This window comes from Pipistrellus hanaki, assembly GCF_964339955.1.
Source record: "Pipistrellus hanaki genome assembly, chromosome: 12".
In the NCBI taxonomy this organism is placed as follows: domain Eukaryota; kingdom Metazoa; phylum Chordata; class Mammalia; order Chiroptera; family Vespertilionidae; genus Pipistrellus; species Pipistrellus hanaki.
This window is the reverse complement of record NC_140514.1, coordinates 50,024,441-50,050,446: the sequence shown is the minus strand read 5'-3', so window position 1 is coordinate 50,050,446 and position 26,006 is coordinate 50,024,441. Positions and strand designations below refer to the sequence as shown.

Below are 26,006 nucleotides of genomic sequence, written 5' to 3'. Positions count from 1 at the left end.
CAGGCCATATCAGGCCCTCAAAATTGTTTGGTCTGGCCCTCCCAAGGCATTAGGGGTGAGTTAATTGTTTGACCAAATATAGTGGGGCAATTTTTAAGTTGATAATTTGTATGGCCTGAAAATTATGTTATAAATATCCACATGGCCTTTGGCAGAGAAAAAGTTCCCCACCCCTGCTCTAGAGGGACAATGAATGATAATCACCATCTACTGAGAGCAGCATACTGGGGTTGGGAACTTCCCTGTATATCTTATTCATCAATGTATCATGTTTTTTTTTTTTTTTTTTGAACAATGTGACATTTTTGAACAAATACATTGAAAATCAATTTCAATGGTTATACCAGAAAGACTCAGAACCTTGAATTCGTAGTTGCCAAGTCTTAGTTGAGGGCTGGAACAACCTTGAAAAAAAATACCGGGTAACATCTTTCCTGAAGTTACATTTTGTTTTAATCTGATCGCCTAACCCAAAAGGCCACATCCATTAAATGACATCCAGTTTTACTTTGATGTTCATAGCTGCCAGCTCAGCTACAAAATACCGGAAAACGTAAGGCACAGAAACAGTGTCGATAGTGTCACTGCGGTTACACACGGTACAGTTGTACTTTCTGTTGCGCATGGCTGACCACGAAGGGGGTGGCTTCTCCAGCAGCGGAGAGAGCAAACTGCCACACTTGACACACACATGGGCTACCGACCGGTCCGAACAGTTAAAGAGGCGGTCATGAAGGAGAAAAGAAGTTCCATGAGCTAAAAGAGCATCCCTCTCCATTTCCCCAAAACGGATCCCACCCTGGATATTTCTCCCCCCAACGGGCTGGTTAGTGACTCTGTCTCTGGCTCCCGTGGTTCTGACCTGGAATTTGTCCGAGACCATGTGGCGTAACCGCTGGTAATAAACCACGCCTATGAAGATATCTGCTTCCAGTTCTATCCCACTGATGCCACTGTACAGCCTCTCAGTGCCATAGAAGTTGTAGCCAGCAGCCTTCAACATCTCACCAAAGTATTCCAAGGCCGAGTTCTCCTCTGAAAAAGTGAAGGGTGTGGCATCATGGCAGAGGCCATGCAGAGCTGCAGACTTGCCTGCCATGCTCTCAATTAACATGCCAATAGTCATTCGGGATGGGAACCCGTGAGGATTGAACAGGATGTCTGGGACCATCCCACTTTCGGTGAAGGGCATGTCCTCGGTTGGCCACAGCCTGCTCAGGATGCCCTTCTGCCCATGCCGGCTGGCAAACTTGTCTCCAATGGTTGGGTTCCGAGGGATTCTCATCGTGATGCAAACACACTTGAATTTTCCACTTCCAGTGTCATTACTACACACTTTGATGTTGTCCACAATACAATTTTCTTTACTCCTAGGAAAAATTAAATCACACAAAAGTCAAACTATTTCTTTTAAGCCTATAGAGGTATGTAAGTTTTATATATAGTTACTGCTTTATAAAGGATTCAAAAAAGTCTTACCTTTCTTTCCCTGAAAGTATGACTAGGGCTGCTAGTTATATTAACAGAACTCTGTTCCTCCGAACAACTATTATGAAACTACTAGAGGACTGGTACATGAATACATGAACAGGTGGGGTCCCTCGGGGTGGCCTGCAGGGATCGGGCTGAAACAGGCAGTCCAATGCTGCTGGTCGCTCCTGCCTGCTGCTCCCGCTCATCCCAACCCTGTTGTGCCTGCATCCGGTCAATCCCAATTGGGAGAGGCTGGCACCACAGTAGCAGCACTTGTCAGCGGTAAGCCCTGCAACTGGTGCCCATCCCAAGAGGGGTGGGGGGCTGAGACACGAATGGGTGATGGTGGGATGCCCTTGCCAGCCCAGGATTCAGATCCGTTCCTCTGATGTTCACACCAGTTGTTGGGAGTCACCTGGCAGCTGCTTTTATATCATTTCTTCTTTGTGGAGCATCGAGGGGGAGGAAGCAGCCACAGTGCCCAAAGCTGACTTCCAGGAGGCCAGTGGCACCAATCCATTGGTGCCTGGCCCATTCTCCAGAGTTCGGACCTGCAGGACTTCTGAGGGAGTGAGTAGCTGTGCTGGGCTGGTGGGTCGCTGGGATGGGTTGGTTAGCTGAGTAGGAGCACACTAACCACCGGGGGCAGCTCCTGCATTGAGCGTCAGTGTATGCCATGGCAATTGATCTTTTAGTTGCTTAGGCATATATATATATATATATATATATATATATATATATATATATATATATATATATATGGAGAGAGAGAGAGAGAGAGAGAGAGAGAGAGAGAGAGAGAGAGACTGCAGCTCTGCATGGCCTCTGCCATGATGCCACACCCTTCACTTTTTCAGAGGAGAACTCGGCCTTGGAATACTTTGGTGAGATGTTGAAGGCTGCTGGCTACAACTTCTATGGCACTGAGAGGCTGTACAGTGGCATCAGTGGGATAGAACTGGAAGCAGATATCTTCATAGGCGTGGTTTATTACCAGCGGTTACGCCACATGGTCTCGGACGAATTCCAGGTCAGAACCACGGGAGCCAGAGACAGAGTCACTAACCAGCCCATTGGGGGGAGAAATATCCAGGCATATATATATGGAGAGAGAGAGAGAGAGAGAGAGAGAGAGAGAGAGAGAGAGAGAGAGAGAGAGAGACTGACTAGAGGCCTGATGCACAAAATTTGTGCAAGAGTAGGCCCTCACAGCCCCAGCAGCTTTCTCGGCCCGCACAGCTGTGGCTACATTCAGGTTGTCCAGACTGTTATTCTGCTGTTTGGCTGTTTGGTCAATTTGCATATTATGCTTTTATTATTATAAATTATGAAGACCTACTGTTGAATCCACTCTTACGGATGTACAATAAGTTAAAAATTTATTTTTAACAGGAGGCATAATAACATTTTAACTGGGAAATATTCCTAACATGCATGAGAGAGATGATCAAGTCTGAATAATATACTTTTAAAATAAGCCAGGAGAACTCTGACAAGTAGAAAAAAAGCAAAGGCAGTACAACAGCAAACTTTGTCTCATTTTGTAAGTGCCAATTCAGTTACGACTGAGTCAATAACTACCACTTCTATTTTCTCCAAAAATTCTCCTGTTAAAAAATTACTTTCAACAGCCCCCAGCAATTCACTAATAATGGCCTTTAAAATTAGCACCTGGCACTGCAACTTACTTGTAGAACATCACAGAGCTCTCGCCAGTGTTGAGGTTTACATAGCTGTAATAGGGATCTCCATACTGCAGCTGTGCTCCAATAAATGGCAATCCATCCTCATCTAACTTCTGCGCAGTGCGGGGGTCACCAGGTTTGACTCCAAACACCAGACTATCATCTCCTTGTTTAATTTTTTCAGAGAGATCTATGAACTCAGTCTTGTAGACACTTCCATGGGCAAAACCTCGTTCCCAAGAAGCTTTATTCAGAATCTGAAGTCAAAGAATCAAGGGAGTGAAGAAAAATGAGGATTTTTCCAAATAAAATTGGTCATAATTATACTTGGTTTAGGTTACCTGCCATTTGATTGAAAAACTATCCACATTTTCTCAGTCACCTATACTAACTACTACTAAAACCCAGACACTTAATTTACAAATAATTTACAATGAAGTAGTCCAAAACCTAGTTATGCACAAACACAAAAGGTAGAAATATCCAACACTACTTTACCTTCACTCAACATTTATTCAACTACATAGGCAATATGCATATCTGAATAGTTCATAACCCTCAAGTCTACCACTTTTCACTCAGAATAGGGTCTGACCATTTAACACAACACTCACCACATACGAGGCACTGGAGGACAGTGACCTCACAGTAAAGATAAATATTAAAATTAAATATTAGAATGAACTACTCTAGGTAAAACTTACCATGGCATCTTCCATATCGTAGCCAGTGTAAGAAATAACAGCGACGATGGCATTGGTCCCAATTGGATAGTTGTCCATGTCATAGTGATCATACATGCACGGCCTCACTAAAGGGCTTTGTGGGGTCTGAAGACGATACAGCTTATTGTCGGATCGGTCTTGATAAGTGAGAAGTGGGAAGCCCATAGTTTGTTTACCTACAAAGGGAAAAACACCTTAGCCTTTTGTTTTTCTCTTGATTATAAAGATGATATTTAAAACTGGGAAAAACTAATATTCACCATTGAGGAATGAACAAATCAGTCATGGTTGTTATGCTTATAGTGTGAAGATGAACAGACCTGCATGTATCACAACCAGACCATCAAAACAGTGCTGAGAGGAAAATGGAAAGAAACTCATTTAATATGATACCATTTACATATATCTATATAACGCACTCCAAATAATTCTATACCTAGTTTATGGACACATATATAATAAAAGGGGGATGTTACTGGGGAAGAGTAAGGATGTAAGGGGTGAGTAATTATTATCTAATAACATTTTTAAATAATGTATTTATTTTTTTTTTTTTATCTGAGAGGTAAGGAGAGGGAGAGAGAAATGTCAATTATGAAAGAAACATAATTGAATGGCTGTCTCCTGCACGCCCCAGAATGAGGATCGAGCCCGCAACCCAGGCATATGCCCTTGACTGGAATGCAACCCAGACCCTTCAGTCCACAGGCCAATGCTCTATCCACTGAGCCAAACTGGCTGGGGCTCTAATTACTTTCTTACACACAAAGCAAAATGTCAGTATTTAATTCTGGGTATTGGATACGGCGGGTAGGTAAGAGTCTTCTTTATTCCACTTCACAGTATAGAGAATCAATTCAACACAAATGACTTTTTTTTTTTTTTTTTTTTAAGATTTTTAAATTGATCTTTATTTTATTTATTCATTTATTTATTTTTGCGGCGGGAAGCTGGAACCGTGAAACAGACACCAGGTAAGAGTGGAAAGAGACAGATCAGGGGTGGGGGACCGGGAAGGGATTAACCAAAGAATTTATATGCATAGATGCATAACCCATGGACACAGACCACAGTGTGGTGAAGGCCTGGTGTAGGGCGGGGGCAGGGTGAAGGGGAGCAAAGAGTCGGGGGAGTGGAGACATTTGTAATATTATCAACTATTTAAAAAAAAACAAGTGGAGAGAACAGATAGGTTGGGAGCGCCTCTGAGAACTAAGGGGCCTTAAGTTGATCTTTAGAGAGAGAGGAAAGCACTGGGAGGGAGAGAGAGAAACATCGACATAAGAGCAAGACATCTATCGGCGGCCTCTTGCACAGCAGCTACTGTGGATTGAGCCCACAGCCTGGGCATGTGACCTGGCTGGGAAATGAACTGGCAATTTTTGGTTTAATGGGACAACACTCAACCAACTAAGCCACACCAGCCAAGGCTCAACCAAAATGATTGTAAAAACTAAAATAAATATACAAGCATAGTGGAATTCTTTAAAATATAGAAAAGGAGACTTCCAGCTTCTAGTTGTAGAGGTTCTTTCTTCACCACCATAAAACCCAGAAAGAAAAAGAAAAGTAACCACAAACAAATATACACACCATGTGAAAGTATTGTAAAGTAACCAAAATCAGTCAAAAACTAGAGGAATTTACATTCAGGCAAAAGAAACTGCAATGGGTGAATTTCCAGGTCAGGTTTTGCTCTGTGGTTGGTTTGTTTTTTTGCCTAATGGCCCAGTGTAGTGGCTAAAACTTAGATAGAAACCCACAGTCTGACTGGCTTTAAGAACCAAGAAACTTAAGAGTTCACAGCACTACAGCAACTAAAAACTGGGGGTGGAAGAGATTTCAGAAAGGAGAGAACCACACAGGGAAAGCCTTAAATTCTGCGTATGAGCCAATCCCAGATCTCTGGTGGAGTCCTGAGTTACACAAGCACGGAACATTTCCAAGCAGCCTTCAAAGGTGACTTTAGCTGCTGTGTTCATCTAAGTTATCTACCAGTTAAGTCTAAAAACCAATCCTCTTCAAAGGAATTTAACAGAATCCATGGTCTTCAAAACATATCATTCGTTCACAATGTCCATGATATGATCTAATATTACTAGATATAAAAGACATAGGGAATCATTCCCATACTCAAGAAAAAAATGCAGTGAATGGAAACATCCTGAGATGACCCAGACGTTGGAATTAACAGACAATGATTTTAAAACACTGGTTGTATAACTGCTCAAAGATGTAAAAGAAAATATGTTCACAATGAAGATGAAATTCCAGAGAAAATTAAAATTACAAAAAGAAACAAGTGGAAATTTTAGGTTTGAAAATGAAATATCTGAAATAATGCAGTGGTTCCATGGTGTAATGGTTAGCACTATGAACTCTGAAATAGAATAAGAAGTCTGAATATGATGATGGAACAATAAAAATGATTCAATGTGAAGAGAGAAAAGAACAAATGGTTGATGGGACAGCAATAATTAACATACAAGGTGCATAACTTAAATCTCAGGAGACAAATTTAAAACATTAAAACAAACAGATTTAAGAAGACCAGCAAATGCAAAACAAGACAAACACAAGGAACATTATTATATGTAGGCATACCATAGTCATCCTGCTAGAAACCAAAAAATAAAGAGAAAATCTTAAGGACAGAAGAAAAATAAAACTTAAAAACAGGGAACTGACAACTTCTAATTAGAAATGAGAGAACAAGATTAGACAGCTAGTTCTGGCTTGATAGCTCAGTTGATTGGAGTATTGTCTCTACACCAAAGATTGCAAGTTTGATTTCCTGCCAGAGCACATACCTAGGTTGCGAGTTCAATCTCTAGTCAAGGTGAATACAGGAGGCTGTCTATTGATGTTTCTCTCTACATAAAAACATCCATCCTTCTGTGAGGATTAAAAAAGAGTACACAGCCGAAACCGGTTTGGCTCAGTGGATAGAGCATCGGCCTGCGGACTGAAGGATCCCGGGTTCGATTCCGGTCAGGGGCATGTACCTTGGTTGCGGGCACATCCCCAGTGCAGAGGCAGCTGATCGATGACTCTCTCTCATTGATGTTTCTAACTCTCTATCTCTCTCCCTTCCTCTCTGTAAAAATTCAGTAAAATATATATATATAAAAAAAAAAAAAAAAAAAAAAAAAAAAAGAGTACACAGCTCAAACAAAATTTCATGTGCCAGAAAAAAATCCTGTCAAATCAGAATTGTATACCTAGTTCCTTCAAGGGAAGAGGAAATAAAGATATTTCAAAGAAATAAAAACTAAGAAAATTTGTAGCCAGCAACTGGCAACAGTGACAAATGCTAAAGAAAGTTTTCAGATCTAAGGGAAATTATACTCCAGGAAAATGAAACCATGTTTTTGATACAATTAATCAAGTCTGAATAAGCACTACAAAACAGTATGGTGATTTCAGGCAGAAATGAACAGCACTGGAGAGATAATGATGTGGCCAGCCTGAAGTTGTCAAAAATGGAATCTCAAGATCTCAAACAAACCTAAGTCATTGAACATTTTACAAATATACCTTTTTCTTCAACGGTGTCAATAACAAGAAAAACAAAGAAAGACTAAAGTTATGTTCTAACTTAAAGAAAACAACGGAATGCAATGTGTGACTTTGAACTAGGTGCTATACAGAAAAAATTGCCAGAAACCCTATTTATGGCCAGCCAGTGTGATTCAGAGGTTGAGCATACTATTTAATAAAGATGGAATATGCAAACTGACTATACCTCCATGACAAAGAAGGCAGCACCCAAAGCCAGAAAGGAGGGAATATTAAATTGACGCGACAAGGATAATAAGGGAGAGAAACCAAGATGGCGGCATAGGTAAACGCCTAACTGCAGCCTCACACAACTATTTCAAAAAATACAACTAAAATATAAAGTGGACATCATCCAGAACTACAGGAAAGTTGACTGACTGGAAATTCTACAACTAGAAGAAAAGAGAAAACCAGAAGGACAATCAGAGGAGCTGTAAAAGCCTACGGTACAGAGACACGGTGCACACGTGGGGAGTGGACGGAGCCGGAGAGGGGGGCCGGCCGAGTGGCTGGTTGGCGTTCCCTAGTGGGAAGGAGATAAAAGCTCTGGACTGTGCTGAGCCCCAGTTCCAACTGCACTGAACCCCAGTTCTGGGTGAGTCCCTGGGGACCCAGGCTCATACAGAGGAATTCTAAGCTGTAAGGTGGAAACTCGGGAGCGGCGAAAAGCAGAGCCCCAGAGTCATGCACATTGTGCGCAGAGGACAGACTGCTGACTGTGCTGCTGGATTGCCCTAGCAGGAAGGAGACAAAAGCTCTGGACTGCACTGAACCCCAGTTCCGGGCTCATCGGGGAAGAGACTAGACTGTCTGGTTGAGGGCGAAACTCGAGGGCACCTTTCTCTGAGGTGCTTGCAGTGAGTACCAAAGCAGCAAGTACCAAAGGACACTGAGGAACACTGAGACTCAGGAACCTCATAGGGCAGGGCTGACAGGAAGCCAAGGCTGTAGGCACCACCCTGAAACTCCACCCCATCCAAGCTGAGCACAGAGGCTTTTGAATAAGGCTGTCTCCCAGCATAGACACAGCTGATCCTCACAGCCAATTGGCCTGGAGGTCAGTTCCTCCCAGTGATACCAACAACAATTAAGACTTACCGTATTTTTCGGACCATAAGACACACCAGACCATAAGACGCACCAGTTTTTAGAGAAGGGAAATGAAGAAAAAAAGATTCTGAAACAAATAGTGTCCTAAAATATTTTATGTGCATTAAAACCCAACATCACAGTCATAAACACATGTAATCAACCCTGTAAAGTAAACAGCAGCATTTAGAACCATTTTAGAGCCGGGCAAGCACACAGAGACCACACAGAGCCGGGCAAGTAAAAAAACTTTTTTTTTACAGTATATGTGTAGGCTATATTTGGACCATAAGACGCAGGGACTTTTCCCCCCCACTTCTGGGGGGAAAAAAGTGCGTCTTATGGTCCGAAAAATACTGTAACTACAAAAGGTTGTACACACAGTCCACAAAGCAGTGCACCAAGAGTGCCCACCTCAGATAACTGGGAGGCTGACCCACTGAACCATATAGGACACCTTAACAAACAAAGCCACCCTACCAACTCAGGGAAGCAGTGAAAATGCCGAGACAAGGAAACAGATCACAAACCAAAGAAATGGAGGACAAAAAGAGACTGGATATAGAGTTCAAAACCACAGTTATAAGGTTTTTCAAGAATTTCCTAGAGAAGGCCGATAAAATAAATAAGACCTATGAGGATATGAAAAGGGATCAACTAGAAATAAAGAATACATTGTCGGAAATAAAAAATATTATACAGAGTCCTAAAAACAGAATGGAAGATAGCAAGAATCAAGTCAAAGATTTGGAACACAAGGAGCCAGAGGACACTCCTCCGCAGAAGCAAGAAGGCAAGAGAATCCAGAAAGTTGAAGATAATGTAAGAAACCTCTGGGACAACTTCAAGCGAACCAACATCAGAATTATGGGGGTCCCAGAAGAAGAGAGAGAGCAAGACACCGAAAACATATTGAAAGAAATAGTGACAGAAAACTTCCCCCACCTGGTGAAAGAAATAGACTTATAAGTCCAGGAAGCGCACAGAACCCCAAACAAAAGGAATCCAAAGAGGACCACACCAAGACAAATCATAATTAAAATTCCAAGAGCAAAAGACAAAGAGAGAATATTAAAAGCAGCAAGAGAAAAGCAGGTAGTTACCTATAGAGGAGCACCCACACGATTGTCAGCTGATTTCTCAACAGAAACCATGCAGGCCAGACGGGAATGGCAAGAAATATTCAAGGTGATGAATAGTAAGAACCGACAGCCAAAAATACTCTACCCAGCAAAGCTATTACTCAGAATCGAAGGTCAGATAAAGAGCTTCACAAATAAAAAAAAGCTAAAGGAGTTCATCACTGCCAAACAAGAATTAAATGATTGCTGAAGAGGGTTCTTTAGGAAAAGGAAGAAAATAAAGATAAAAATTATGAACAACAAATATGTAACTATCAACAAGTGAATCTAAAAACCAAGGGAATTAAAAAACCTGATGAACAATATTAATTGCTGAATATAATAGAATCAGAGGTATGGAAGGGGAGTGGACTGATGGTTCTCGGGGAAAAGGGGAGTGGGAGGTGCGGGAAAAGACTGAACATAAACTGCGCACCTATGGATGAGGACAGTGGGGGGTGGGGTGGGAACCTGGTGGAAGAGAAAAAAAATGAGAAACTTTTGTAATAATATGAATAATAAAGATTTAAAAAAAATAATAAAAAATTGATGCGACAAGGTGAGAGGTGGAAGGCAGCTCCGGCCAGAGTGAAGGCCATGCCGGCAGCCAGAGGAAGGAAGGCCTGTTCTTGAATGAATCTTCGTGCACTGGGCCTCTAGTTGCCTTATAAACCAGAAGGTCACAGTTTGACTCCCAGTCTGGGCACACGCCCAGGTTGCAGGCTTGATCCACAGGAGGAGGCGCGCAGGAGACAGCTGATAAATGACTCTCTCATCATTAATGTTTCTATCTCTCTTTCCCTCTCCCTTTCTCTCTGAAATCTACAAAAATATATAAAAACAAAACAAACAAAACCCCCTATTTTTGGTATAACTTGTCAAAGTCTGAATCAGACCCATAAAGTAGAATGATAAGCCCTAGATGATTTGGATAGAGCGTTGACCTGCATAGTGAAGGATCCTGGGTTCAATTCCACTCAAAGGCACATACCAAGGTTGCAGACCTGATCCCCAGGGTGTGCAGGAGGCAGTCAATCAATGATTCTCTGTTATCATTGATGTTTCTCTCCCTCTTCCTCTCTCTCTCTCTCTCTCTCTCCCCCCCCCCTTTCTCTCTGAAATTAATAAAAAAAATATATTTTTTTAAAAGTGAAATACCAATGTTAAGTTTTCTGACTTTAATTGTCCTTGTTTATATAAGTGAACATCCTTATTTAGATATAGATACTGAAATATTTAGGGTTAAGGGGCATCAAGCCTGCAACTTACCTTCAAATGGAAAACAGTACAAACAGACCAAAATATTAACAAAATGTAGTTAAATGATTTATGGGTGTTCTCTGTACCAGTCTCACAACTTCTCTGAGTATGAAATTATTTCACAGTAAAATAAGTAACAAACATGTCTCTTATGTGTGATTGCTACCACCCCCGTGCCACTTACCCATCTGGCACTGGTACATGTTCCTTGGACTCTGGTTGTGATCGGAGAAAGGGATAAAGTTGGCAATCACACTCAGCAGGCTGTGAGGGAAGAGTTCCTGGTGGGTGGTCACTCCAGCAAAAACCTCGTCCTCAAAGATGGCAATATTCAAGAAGAGCTGGAGAGGAAGGATGAATGCTAACACATTAGCTCCTTCTCTGAGCTCGGTACTCACAGACCTAAAAGGAACCTTCCCCACCTGGCACAGTGAACACTGAAAGGACCCACAGGAAGCCTCGGTCAGAACTCCACTTGCCCTTCATACTTCATTATAAATCTACCCTAGACCAACTTTGTAGAGGCATTTGAAGAAAGAAATTTTTAAATTTTTATTTTTTAAATACATATTCTTTTATTGATTTCAGAAAGGGAGGGAGGGAGGGAGGGAGGGATGAAGGGAAGGAGGGAAGAAACATCAATGATAGGTAAGAATCACTGATGTGCTGCCTCCTGCATGCCCCCTCCTGGGACTGAGCCTGAAACCCAGGCATCTGCTGTTGACCAGAATCAAACCTGGGACCCTTCAGTCCGTGGGCTGGTGCCCCATCCACAGAGCCAAACCAGCTAGGTAAAGAAAGACATTTTTAAAGTAGTACAAAGCACATAGCTTTGCAACTGCAAAGATGTAGGGAAAGACTATGAGTGAGTCTAAAGGAATGGTTCAGCCTCAGCATCCGAAGGAGCTTGGGATGCAGGATACAGGTAACGAGACATCAATCTTCTCAGGCTCAATGTGTGGGCAGAGTGAGGGGACACATGAAAACTGCTTCCCGCTGGGCAGAGGAAGCAGAAGTAGTTCTGGCTTTCTTTCAAATGCCAAATTGTTATTAAATAATAACACTTAAAGAAAGCAACAGTTACCCTAGCCAGTTTTTCTCACTGGTGTTGAGTGAAGGGTCACAGGTTCGATTCTTGTCAAGGGCATGTACCTGGGTTGCAGGCTCAATCCCAGGCCCCAGTCAGGATGCATTCATGAGGCAACCAATAGATGTGTCTCTCATATCAATGTTTCTCTCTCTGTCTCTCCTTGTCTCTTCAACGCTCTCTAAAAACTAATGGAAAAAAATAGCCTTGGGTGAGGATTAACAACCACCAAAATTATCAACAGTGAAGTCTGTGGAAGTTGTACATGACACAATCACATATACTACCAAACGCACAGTCCACCTACCTGCTCCATAGTTCCAATCAGCTCTTCTTTGCCTAATTCCAAGTTTTGCACAGGCCGAACCAGCCTACAGGGAGTGGTGAAAAGGAACAGTCCTGGGTACAGACTTGGTTTTCCTGTCATGGGGACAAGGGCCACCTCCATCCAGGGAGGAATTCTTTTTTCTCTCAATACCTGTTTCAACAAAAAGAAAGTTCAAACCAGAACAACTAATATGTTTTACATCTATCCCGATACCCGGGAAACAGACAGAATGGGGAAGGAGGTCAAATATGAAAAGTAGTATCTTAAGAATTTACATTCGTTCTGCAGGTCTCATCTTTTCAGAGAATACCATTCACCCCACACCCAGAGTTAGCAAAAGCTCTGCTTTCTTGGGGACTCAGCCTCACCAGCCAGGGCTGATTTTATTTAAAAAATGTACTTAATGACAATGCCCTTCTACCTGGAAATTAAGAAACAAAACAACAAACTTCTATTTATTAACTCCTGGGTGAAAGGAAAAATACAAACCAAAGTTACAGGAAATTTGAAAAAATATAATAAGATATAATATATAAGATATAATATATAAGATAAAATATAATAAGACCTATATACTAGTATCAGAATTTGTGGGGATTCACACACACATTACCAATAAAAAATGAGTGAACAAAAACTAATTAAATTCATAAATCAAAGTTAAGAAACCGCAATAGAGTTAGAAAGCTTAAAGACTGATTTCTACATTAGAAATAAAGATGTCAAGCCCTGACCAGTGTTGCTCAGTGGTTTGTATTGACCTGAGCACCAAAAGGCCCTGGGTTTGATGCCACATTAAGGGCACGTACCTGGGTTGCAGCAGCTCCTGGTCAGGGCATATGCAGGAAGCAACCAGTCCATGTATCTCTCTCACATCGATGTTTCTCTCTCTCTCCCCCCCCTCCCCCCCCCCCCCGCCACTCTCCCTCCCTCGCTCTCTGAAAAGCAATGGGAAAAATATCCTTAGATGATTAAAGAAATAAAGATGTCAAGAAAGCACCCTCAAAGCAAAGTACCATAACCAAATGATCTCATGGGAATTCTCACAGACTTGCCACCAGGTGGCCCAATGTTCCCACACTGCCCCAGAGCATTCTTTACAATTGTTGATTTAAAGAACCTTAATAAATTATTGACATTTGAGAAAGTATCAGAACTTCTTAAATAGAGAAAATAATACAGACAATAGGGTGGTGGTGAGTGCCTAGGGGGAATGGAGTCAGGCTAGAAGGGATCAATGGGGAAAAAAGGGGACATATGTAAAGCTTTCAACAATAAAGATTAAAAAAATAATAATAACACAGGGACCAAGTGAGATTTAGTCCAGGAATTTAAGACTCAATATTTATTGCTATTATTAGAGAATGATCATTATTAGGGAATGAATTAATACAATACACCTAATCTGTCTTAAGGGGAAAAATCTTATAATTTTTTTCAAAGCTGCCAAAAATTAAACAGAATCCCATATGATCCAGCAATTCCACTTTCAGGTATACACTCCAAAGAATTGAAAGTAGATTCAAACAGAAATTTGCACATTCGTGTTCATTGCAGCATGATTCACAACAGCCAAAAGGTGGAGGTAATCCAAGTGTTTATGATGGATAAACACAATGTGGTTACAAGGAGCTGGGAAAGGGCAGATGGCAAGTTATTGCTGAATGGGCACAAAGTTTCAGTTTTGGACCATGCAAAAGTTTGGAGGATGGATAGGGTGATGGTTGCCCAACAACATGAATGTACTCAATGCCACTGAAAAAGGTTAAATTTTATGTATATTTATAAAAACCAAACAAGACAAAACCAACTCTATAGGGACCAGGAGGTCAAACCTGATACAATATATATATATAAAAGCCTAAGCAACCGAATGACCAAACGATCGGTCACTATGATGTGTACTGATCACCAGGGGGCAGACCTCAACCAGGAGCTACACCCTGGTGTTCAGTGCTCCCACAGTGGGAGCCCCACTCAGCTGACCAACTGGCACCAGATACTGGGCTCACACTGATGAGCACAGTTGCAGCGGCATGAGCCTCTCCTGAGTGGCAGCAGTGGTGGCAGGCGCAGTTGGGCCAGCATGAGCAGGAGCAGTGCAGTGTCTGGCCCCAGCCACTTCGCACACTACTGCATCCCTTGAAGGATGTCGGACTGCTGGTTTCAGCCCAATCCCCACAGGCCATGCTGAGGGACCCCACCGGTGCACAAATCTGTGCACCGGGCCTCTAGTATGAACATAAAAAAATCTGCTGATCTAAATAAATGAACAAATAAATAAATGGAGGAGAAAGGAAAGCTCTCCCTTACAGAATGGCAACTAACAAACAGAACAAATGATAGGGATAGAAAACAACTACTTGGCAACCATAACAGTAATAATTAACACAGCAAAGATTCATCAATGGAATAGTAATAGTTCTGCAGAGAATATAATATAGATTGTGGGTGAAAATTTGATGAGGAAAAGTGCTTCCAAGTTTTTCTCCACAAATTAACGATAAGAGAAAATTTGTAACACTACAGTAGATTAACCTAAAAAACACAGCTTTGAAGTGATCGACATAAACATCACTGGTTATGGGACAAGCCAACATCACATGCCTCCTGAAAGTGGTATTGTGAATCTCGCCACGAGGAAGTGACACGTGACCATAATTAAGGGTCAGTGTATACAAGGGCTGGCCTTTACTCTTTTCTTTTGTTTATTTTTTATTGTTGACAGTATTACAGATGTCCCCTCTTCTCCAACATCTGTCCCACTCCAGACCATCATCACACTATTGTCTGTATCCATGGGCTATACATATAAGTTCTTTGGTTAACCTCTTCCTGTTCCCCCCTTCCCTCCCAGATCTGTCAGTCTGTTCCATGCATCCATGCCTCTGGACCTATTTTGTTCATTAAATTCCACATATAAGTGATATTTGTCTTTCTCTGACTACTGGACTGTACTCTTAAAAAAAGTCAAGACATGAAAGGCTGGGAACTGTTCCAGAATAAGAAAGAATAGAGACATGAAACTACATGTAACACATGATTCTGGAGTGGGTCCCATACCAGGAAGAAAAAATAGCTATAAAGGCCATTATTGAGACAACTGGTGTCATCTGAGTGTCAACTGTGAACCTAGCAAACTGATCCTCCCTGAATTTGGTAAGTGTACTGTAGCTATTAAAGAGAAAAAGTTAGAAAAAACACACTGAAATTCTTATGGAAATGGAGACATGTCTGCATGCTACCCGCAAATGGTTCAGAAGAAAAAAAACAACAACATGAATTTATGTAGAGCACACAAATGATAATTGGTGGATCTGGGTGATGGGCATATGGGAGTTCTCTGTGCCAAAGACTCTTGTTAGGAGGAAATTCCAAAGAATGTCCTTCTCTTTGATTTAAAAAAAAAAAAAAAAATGTATTTTCAAGACCCATACAGCAACAAATATATATATGACTTATATATCTTGCATATCTTTAACATTACCTGAAATACAAAGTTCATATTTTGATGTCCCATACATGCCACTAGAATTTCCAAAGAAAAGTTAAAATCTGTTAGGTTAGCAGGTTAGGGCCTCAGTGAAACTACTTAAAAAAAAAAATAATGTATGGGTGAAATATCTATCACTGACCCCAACCCCTGAGGCTATGAGGTCAGTAGCAGGGATGTCAGGTACTCTGGGAAGAGCTTCTGACCTCAGGCCTAGGAGCACTCTAGACTGCCAGGGACTACCTCATCAACTAGAAAAGGACTGAAACCCAAGATCCAGGGATAGAGCAATTCACAGTGGCTCACGATCACCTTAAAATGCCGGAGAGAAGCTGCAACACTAGCAGCAAGCTCCTTATCCACCCAGCCAACCATGACACCATCCAGCAGGACAGGATAGCACTCGGAGTATGGTCGGTGAGGCGTTCCATCAATTGGCGTAACCCCTGGGGAAAGAACAGAGTCGTCACATCAGGATGGCTTTTCCAACTTAGAAATTCCCTCCAGACAGGCCTACAGCTGTTCCATCATTTAGGTATCTAGTTATCTTCTCTCCAAATCAGAATGTTTTTCACTTCTTAAGTTTCCAAATCATTTCAGCAAGGACACACAAGAACTAGTGACCTGGCCTGTGGGAGAGCAGCAGGGACAGGAGTGCTAGGAGGCTTTCACTGTGCACCTTTCCTATTTTCATTCTGAGCCATGTAAATATAACCTTTCCCAAAAATCTAGTTACACTTGATCGCCATTAGTCACAGATTCCCGGTCTGCACATTTGCGTACTTGCTAAGATTATTTGTAACTCCAGCACCAACAACTCAAGGCGCTTTGCGGGCCACTCGGTGAGAAATCTGCAGCACCTGCGCACAGGCTCCCAGCTATGGTCACCCTGCCTTCCTGTCTCAGCTCAGACTGTCGACAAGCGTCCTCCGGCCTGCTCAGTGCCACGCGCACTGCACCCTTGTGCCTTCTGCTGGTGGTTTCACTGCTTAGTCGGCCCTGGATGCAGAGCTGGCCAGTGTGCTGCTGGCTGAGACCTCGATGGTAGTGAACCACAACGTTAAATGAGGTGCCCCTGGGAGCAGTGGCTCTGCCCTCAATTCGGAGTTAGGTGACTTTGTGGAACAGAATGCCACAAACATCAAGTACCAACTGTAGTTAAGTAAAAAAGAATTCTCTTCCAAATCCATAATTCACCTGCTGAAGACAGCCAGTGTCTTACCGAGTTCACAGGTTACCCGGTTGGTGTTGGGCATTTTCCCCGGAGCCAGAGCCCTTCCCATCTCCGCTACTTGGGACACACTCCCCACAGGTTTTCCTTCTTTCTACCCTTTCTGCACTCTGACATTTTAATCGCTGGTGGCAAACAAAATGATTTTTTTCTCGGGGACAGAGGACCTGCATTTTACACTGATTATGACCTCTGAGTCTCGAGTAATTCTGAACTAGGAGGACTCCCTTCTGAAAGGCTGCGCTCTGACTGGCAGGAATACTTTTAAGCAGAAATTTCCTGGCTCCTAACTCACTGCCTTTCTGGTTGCTTTGAAATGCCTACCACCTGAATCCTATGAACTGGGTTCCAGTGGAGACCCCACTCACAGACCAGCAAAGACACAGAAAACTCTGTCTCCAGGTCCCCAAAGAGTGAAGAATGCCCAAAGAAAGGGCATCATTATGCGTGAAGGTAAACCCGAAACCAGCACCACACGGAAAGAACAGCACGCAAGACAGCCTTCCAGCAGCCACCAGGCTCCCAGGAACAGAGTGGACAACCTCCTTTTTAACTGTCTTCCTGCAAAGTGACACTGCTTCCAGCTTAGAGCAGTGGCCGACCCAACAGGTGCAGGGAGAGTGACCCAAAGGTTACTTCCCATATTAAATGCTGCTGTTTGAAACCAGCCCAACTCCTGCACAGATGAGTAAAAGCCATTCCTGCAGGAATTCTCTGCTCAGCCCCAAAGGCAGCATACCTGTGAAAGCGCACGCACAATGAGAATGCTACCCTGTCACGTACCCAGGTTGCAGAGCAGAGCTGGAACAGATGCTGTGTACACAAACTGCGTGACCACCTCACATATGGCAGTCAGGTGGTTCATCAGGCCGCAGGGCTCCCCGTCGGGAGTGTGCACGGGACAAAGGAAACCCCACGACTCGGGCAGCAGCCTGCGCACCGTGGTGGTCCTCATCTTGGCAAAGTCAGCCCCTCGGTGCACACAGCGGAAATGGGAGAGGTAGCGGACGAAGTTCAGCTTATCAGCCACGACACAAAGTCCAGAATTTTGCAGGAAGCCAAGACCTTAATAAAACAAAAGTCATTCAAAAATAGGCTCAACTTATATATATATATATATATATATATATATATATATATATATATATATATATATATATATATATATATTTTATTTGAGGCTCTGATGAAAAGCCTCAGAGCACGCTATGAGTCTTGGAGTGGGTGATTACAAAAGTTCACTAGCTCAGATGAGCAGGAATACTTTACAAAAGGTAGGAAAAGTCTCCAGATTTCACAAACTGTATCAGCCTTGACTGGTTCCCTATCTCCTCCATATCCTTCACTGTGAGGAAACCATAAATAGAAAACAAAATAGCAAGTAATTAAATGGGATTCATCAGACAGGCTGATTAATATACAAGCAGTTGTTAGTTCTAAAAAAGTCTGCATCAGTAATAGCATCTATTTTAAAAATGCAGTTTCTGGGCCCCAACTGCAGCAGTTGAGTTTTCTAGGTCATTCTGGTGCAAGTGGTTTAGGGCTGGGCCCATGCAAGGACCCTCTCAGGCCACTGTCCATGTGACTCTCCTCAGACATCTTTAGCTTTATAGGAGGCACAGGAAATACATGATCATCAGAATTAGATTTAAGCCATTCAGCACCTTGTCAAAAGCCCTTCAGACTAAAAGATACTTGTCAAACTTATAATATGAAATGTCTTTAGTGAAAGAGAAAAGTTCATTTTAAACAGAACCTCTCTTAATGATATAAATCTCCATTAAGCAAATAATGTGAAAAACAGGACTGAAATGAAGACTATTTTTTGAAGCCTATCAATTTAATTTCACCTGTTTTGGAACGTAGATTCCCAGTAGCAAGAAGATACTCAAATGGTTTTGTAAGGTCCATTCCCAGACTTAAAATTTTCATCAAATTTTCACTGTTTATAGACATATTGGTCTTCTGAGCCTTCTTGTCTAAACCTATTTTAACAGATACCAACCACGCTTCCATTTTTTCCTGAAATGAAAAAATTTAAATTGTATGTTTACTTGAAAAGCTATATTAAAATTACCAATAACAGAAAACTTCTGCCTGACATTCATTTTTATCAGGGCAATTCTAGGCTGCTGAAAATTTCCAATCTAATTTCATAGCTAGAGAAGACAGAAACAAGTTTTTATCTTTCAGTAAGGATTTAAATAAGAATTACTGACTAAATGAGGAATTAGGAAATTTTTACTTTAGTCTCCATCTTTCATCCCACTATGTTATATATTAGATTAAGTCATTTTATGAATAATATTCAAAATATGAAATACCACATCAACTTACTTATGATCTGTGCTATGCCAACACTCTCTCCACACACACAGCTCTCATTACTGGCAGTAACTATGCTCTTTAATGTTGCTGTGAGCACTGAATTAGCAGGTACTAAGCCACTGCTCCTATCCAAGTCTCAAGTCACAGCATTTTCGCCAACTGACAAATACGTAAGCTGGCTTTGTGTGTTTCCGTTGAAAGATACCTTGTTTATGTTGCTGATGTACTATCGACCTCACAGCCAACAGAACTGTCACTCGTGACTGACAAAGCTCATCTAATGCTCGTATGTTCTTGTAAGGCACATCCAAGCCTTCTTGTGCTCAACTCACACAGTATTTCAGCACTATGCTTGCGGGCCATTTTTAAACAACAAAAACACAAAAATATGAAAAACATGGTACTAAATAAAGACTCTTGCTCACAGTATGAGGTGAAGCAAGGCAGAGCATCACCTCCTAGACCTCAGCTGGGAGCGTGGGCATTAGGACACCCCACTTACCGCCCCTCCGAGCACATCTGCAAAGGACCAGGAAAGCTGTGAGCACTGACACTGGGCTTACAAGTAAACCTCAGTGAGGAAGTGAATTGTAACAGGAACTCTGCAGAGGAGGGCTGACGGTTCACTCCTTTGCACACAGGCCTCTTACACTTTATCACCAATGTCTGACCAAGATTTCATGTTGTCTTTACTCAGCTTACATGAAAATATCAGACATTTCTAAACCTGGTACAAGCTAGGATGTTTGATTCTGTACCTTTCTGCTAGGCAAACAAGTAACAAATAGAAAAAGAGATGATGTACACTGCCAAAACAAGACCTTATGAACATGCACAGAGCAACATCTTGGGGTGTCATCACCTCCATCCACAGAGGTACAAGGGGGCCCAGGTGAAAGCAATGTGCACCCACCTTCAGAAACATGAGGAAGAGCTGCCCAGGGGTGAGCACTTCCTGATTCACTAAACTATCAGGATTCTCCTCCATGCACTCTCCTTTGGCCAAAGCAAACAGCTTCCGGGTCATGAGACAAAGTATGTAAAACTTCTCAGTATTAGATTTCAAGTGGATACAGATGCACTGGCTGTCAAAATAGAAAGAAAAAGCTTAAATTGATTCAGCTGCTACTACTACTTGCCATTCTACTAACCAAAGCCCTAAATTCATGTTTCCTTAAAAGTCCTTACTCATATTCAGAAAATTCCTTTTTATCTTTCAGCAATATCAGCAAAAGAACAGAATATAGTCTCAAACAAGGTCTACAGCGGTGTTGGCCAACATGGTAGTGACAAACCACAAGGACTATTTTAAATATTAATTAAAATGGAATAAAATGCAGGTTCAGTTTCTCAGTTACACTGACCACTCAAGCACTCAACATGGCCCACAACTGTGTACTGGACCACGCTGGCCTACAGAGGGTCACCAAAGACAGAGCCCTTATCTTGGGAACATAAAGGGACATGATGCCTCCAGCTTTCAAATGGTCAGAAAGAAAAGCATTTAACATGTGCAGACAAGTAAAGCAAATACAGTAAAAGTGCTAACAGTCAACATGAGTGTCCAATGTACTATTTTTGCAGCAATTATGGAAGTTTGAAGTTATTTCAAACTAAAAGTTACAAAGTACATTAGAATAAAACGATACTACCGAAAGTCAGTTATGAAGATGGCCACAGACACAAAGCTAGCCCGCTTCGCCAGACCAAAACTCAACCCGCACGTCTCACCACCCCCAACTACATCAACACAAAGAACCGGTGACGTCCCCAGCCCCGGTAAGCAGTGTGGGTAAAAGCGTGCATACTTAAACAGAAACTCTGCCGCTTGCTCATTTGAATACCAGTCAGGGAGACTGAGCTTCACTCTGAAGCGTTCGCCGAGGTAGTTCAGGACCTGCTTCTGTGTGGAACAACCTTCTTCCATCACTATCCTTAACATCTGAGTAACTGCGTTCCTAAAGAAAGAGTTGTCCTCTTTTCCTTTGATGAGCTCCTGAAAAATCTGGTAATCAGAAAAGCTGACAAGTGCCTGGAAGAGAAAAGATTTTTGATATTGGCAGTAATAACTAAGCCATCCCATTCACTCAGTAACAGTGTCTCCTTTTTTACTTACTACCCAAGAAAACTAGCATTCCACTACTGTTAAACTGAAGTGAATTCTCCAAAGTAAGGACACTGCTTGGAAGACAACACCAAGATGGCCCCAACGATCCTCGCCTCCTGGAATTCACAAGCGTGCATAACCTCTCCCACACCAAATCGGAGCCTGTGGGACCAACCAAGAGAATATGGCGAAAAAGCTGACACCCAACTCTCAAGGCTAGACTGCAGCCTCCCTCCCTCCCTCCACCTGGCTAACTCTCTGGGGAAGACGGCTGCCCAAGCAGCCTACAGAGGCCACTGGAGAGGAACTGAGACCTCCTTCCGACAGCCTGCACTGACTTGCCAGCCCGGAAGGAACCACCTTGGAAGGGATCCTCCAGCCCTGGCCAAGCCTTCTGCACAGCTGCAGCCCCTGCGACATGGCTCTGCAAAGACCTGCCCACAGAACCTGTGAGGGAGAAATGTTCACGCATGTGTTTTAAGCCACTGCCTTCTGAGGTCATGTGTTATGGAGCAGGAGGTAACTAATACAGCATGAACGCTGATAAGGAGAACTATTCACTCTGCATCCGACATGCTTCCAATCACTCTCTTCATAACAAAAGAAATGTATTCAGCAAGTCACACCTTAAGTGCGAATCCTAAAGGAAGAAAAAACAGTTCTTTCTGGTAAATAAAGTTCAACATAATGGTGCCATTTTCCAAGTAGTGAAGGTTCATATTGACAGCAGAGTGTTCTTCCCTCACACAGTGCATGGACACTCCTGTCGAAACAGAACAAAAAGTCAAAACTCAGTAACACTATAACTGCCTCAATCACTTCATTCTGAATTATTTTTACCTTCTTAGAAATAATTAAGAGCCAAATCACTAAGTTTAGCCGAGACTGGCAACCAAAAATGTCTCTAGACCTTGTCAAATTTCCCCCAAGGTGCAAAAAGGCTGCTAGCCCGAGACCCTGAGTGTCAAGACACCTGAACCAGAAGACTTCTGGGGCCCACACCCACCTCTGGCAAAGTCAGGCCGGCTGCCAGCCTCAGATGCACTAAAACAGTGGTCGGCAAACTGCAGTTCGCAAACCACATGCAGCTCTTTGGCCCCTTGAGTGTGGCTCTTCCACAAAATACCATGGCCCGGGCGAGTCTACTTTGAAGAAGTGGCATTAGAAGTTTAAATTTAAAAAATTTGGCTCTCAAAAGAAATTTCAATCGTTGTACTGTTGATATTTGGTTCTGTTGACTAATGAGTTTGCCGACCACTGCATTAACATATATACATGAGTTCTTTCAGTTTGAAAAATATCAGAAAGTACTATAAAATCTTAATACAGAAATGTTTAATAGAAAAACAAAATTATGTATGCATATGAGAGAAAAAAGACAAAGACTCTATTTAGACACATATACTTAGAACTTACCATACTGAGTGTAGCCAGGCCCTCTAGCTTTCCATTTTGGCCTTATCATTGCAATAGGGAAATTTCTCCGAGGCATAATCAGCATTCGGATGACTTTTTCAATACCATTGATTATGAAATAGCCTCCCATTTCCTGCCAAAGAGATGAATTATAATTTGTTAAACAAAGATAAGTAACTATGAATATGAAACTGACTAACTGCAAAAATCAACCTCCTAACAGACCTTGTGCAAAGTGCAGAAGAGAGGAACATGCAGGTGAAGGGGGCCATGGATCCCGGGAAGCTGTCAGTGTGTAAGTCTCCTCAAGTACATGAAAAAGATTTAGGGACCTGGAAGTATGGAAGGAAATCCGGGTACTTTCTCTACCACACAGGTCTGATCTAATTTGCCTTTCTGTCCCCCCTAAATGACCTCAGTCTTCAAATGACATTAATCAAACAAACACCTTATTTCAAAGAAGAGTCTGCAAATGAAAATAGCAACCATTCTGCCTCCAGACAAGAATGATTTCCCCAATACATTAAAAAGACAACTGATGACCATATGAAATCTTTTAAAGCAGACATTAAAATTAATAGGAAAATTATTTTAATTGCTCCAGTCAATATCACATTTCTGTAATAAAGAGCTACTATGAAGTGGACATATCATACCAAGTGCTCTATGTTATCCTAACATTATCCTACCTCATAATAATGGGTAAGGGAGCTATTGTGCCCATTTTTAGCAGAGGAAACAGGTTCAGGGAGATTAAACTTCCCAAAGCCATACAACTAACTGATAAGTACAGCAGCTAAATGTCAAACCCAGATCTGACACCAAACCCTTGTTCCATCAGGTAGCAGTCTCTATTACAGACCGTCTGTAATCATGATTACTTCAACTCAATGCTGCAAAGCCACCTGACACAGCTAAAAAGAAATGCCAAAGGGAAAGCATATAAAGCACTTCACATCCTCACAGAATCATGTTGTTCGGTAAAGCAGACATCTTAGAAAGTAGTTTTGTGGTTTGAGATGGCTTTAAAAACAGAAATATTTCTAAATATATACCATTCAGAAAAATTAGGGAAAAACCCACCAATTATTTCTCCATAATAATAATATCCTCTAATTGCACAGCCAGTTTTTCATACATTGTTTCACTTGAGACTCATTATGAGCCATGCAGTAGGCAGACAAGAGATCAATGCTCCATGTTATCTATCCAAAATGAGAGGCAGAGAAACACTGACTCCCACTGACAAGCTTCCTATCTCCTCACTCCCAACTAAGGCCTTTCTATTGTCACCTGCCCATTCAGTGCCCGCACCCCTGACATTACCTCTGGTTCCTCATGGTGCTCGATGAGGGCTTTGGGAGGAAGGTTGTATAAGTTGCACAGCTTGGACTTCACCATGATGGGAACATAGCCAAGAACCTGCTTAATGGTTCCTTTAGTGACTCCATTTACAGCCCAGCTGATATCGGCCTACATGAAAAAAATAGTTACAAAAAAACAAAGTATCTGGAACTACAAGAACAAATGAGTATTTTAAAAGAGGAAAAAGGCCATATACTAGATGATTTTTATGCTTCAGATTCAAAAGATGAGATCTCTTGGGTGACAGTAATAAGCAGAATTCTGGTTAAATTTTATTGGACACCAATATTCTCAGACATGTCCAGTGTCTGAGTGGCATACTGTCACTGTACTCACTGTCAGCTTGCCCCGGTAGGTGCTCCTCCTGCCCCGGCATTCTGCAGGATAAACATTGAACTCTTTGCAGATGCTCCCTTTGGGAACTGTGGGGGCGCTGATGACAGCATCCACAATAGTAAGAGAGATCCGCTCATCTTTGAAAGCAAATTCAAAGGGAGGTATTGCCTGAAATACAATTCACAGTATCAATTGCCTGCATGTCCAAGGTACTTCTTCACTAAGACTCTTCCAGAGCCCGTGAATTTTCTACAAACATCAATGCCTATGCTAATGTGGCCTTAAAAAGACAGTTACAGCTATACATCCAGTCTACTCACACCATTCCTATGTACCAAAAACTACAAGGCATTCACTCAGACATCTGAATGTCTACCATGTGTCAGCTTCTGCAGCAGGCTCTGAGGTGACCACTGTGCACAGAGCAAAGCTGTCCTCTGAATCAGAAGCCTGCCTTCTCTCTTCTTACTTTGTAGCTTCTACATGGGTAGTAAGACTGACGGACTGCTAACAGAGCAAAGTTATGGAAGCATCTCCTGATTCAGGACCGGACACTAATGTCATCCTTTAGGCTGATATTTGTACATTTCGTTCCACGTGGTCTCACACTTGTCAAGGGAAAGGTGGTACCACCAGGTTCCTCCTTCCTCCGCCCCTCCCCTCCACAGCATTTGCTTTTCTGTGCCCTTCTCCCCCGGGAAAAGCTCCGCTGTTCCACTGAGCTCTCCTGGTGTTAACTGTGAACACTAGGTTCCGGTTGGGAAGCTCAGCCCACGCGGGCCACTCACTCCCTCTCACAGCACCTACTGTCCTACAAAGCACTACGGTCCCAATCCCACAAAAATCCAGGAACGACAAACACATCTTCCCCTTGTCGACTTGAGCTCAAGCCCCGTGCTGCGGCTGGCACGATCAAGAAGCACAACTATTTGGGATTATACTGTGACCTCCAGCCATCTCATCTGTCTGGGACCCGGTCCCCCGCCAGTGCCCCACTCACCCCGCCTCGTGGGTCTCCCCATCCCCGTCTCCCACCCGCCGCCCGCCTCCAGCTCTACGGGGCCCTTCTCCTCCACCCGATCTAGCAGCGCCAGAGAGCGCCGAGCCGCAGGGAACCTGGCGGAGCCGCACTCACCTGAACCGCGTGGCTGAGCCCCTCGCGCACCGCGTAGTTGAAGGACTCCACGTGCGCCTGCGTCAGCTCCTGCAGCGCCGGCTTCTGCTGCTCCCGCGGGACCCCGTACGAGGGATCCGTCAAGTGCCTGAGGCTGGGCCCGGTGGGCAAGCCCCGCCACCGGCCGCCGGGATCCATGCTGCCCTGCACGCCAGCTGCCAGCGAGCCTCTGCAGCGCCGGAAGGAGGCGCAGAGCCCACGGTCCGCCAGGAAATGAAGCTCCTCTA

At 42.8% G+C, this 26,006-nt stretch overlaps 1 protein-coding gene across 1 annotated transcript; it reads right to left on the bottom strand.

The window, feature by feature from the left end:
* Positions 1–427: 427 nt before the first annotated feature.
* Positions 428–26,006, bottom strand: POLR1B (RNA polymerase I subunit B). Its single transcript, XM_084900148.1, has 15 exons — positions 25,741–26,006; positions 24,606–24,773; positions 24,231–24,377; positions 22,905–23,037; positions 22,115–22,251; positions 21,190–21,413; positions 20,295–20,466; positions 18,904–19,075; positions 17,837–18,118; positions 16,135–16,268; positions 12,309–12,479; positions 11,099–11,255; positions 3,863–4,059; positions 3,162–3,415; positions 428–1,370 (listed from the first exon to the last, which is right to left on the bottom strand). Exons 1-15 carry the CDS (start codon positions 25,915–25,917, stop codon positions 488–490), a joined length of 3,408 nt encoding a protein of 1,135 aa, XP_084756274.1. The 5' UTR covers positions 25,918–26,006; the 3' UTR covers positions 428–487.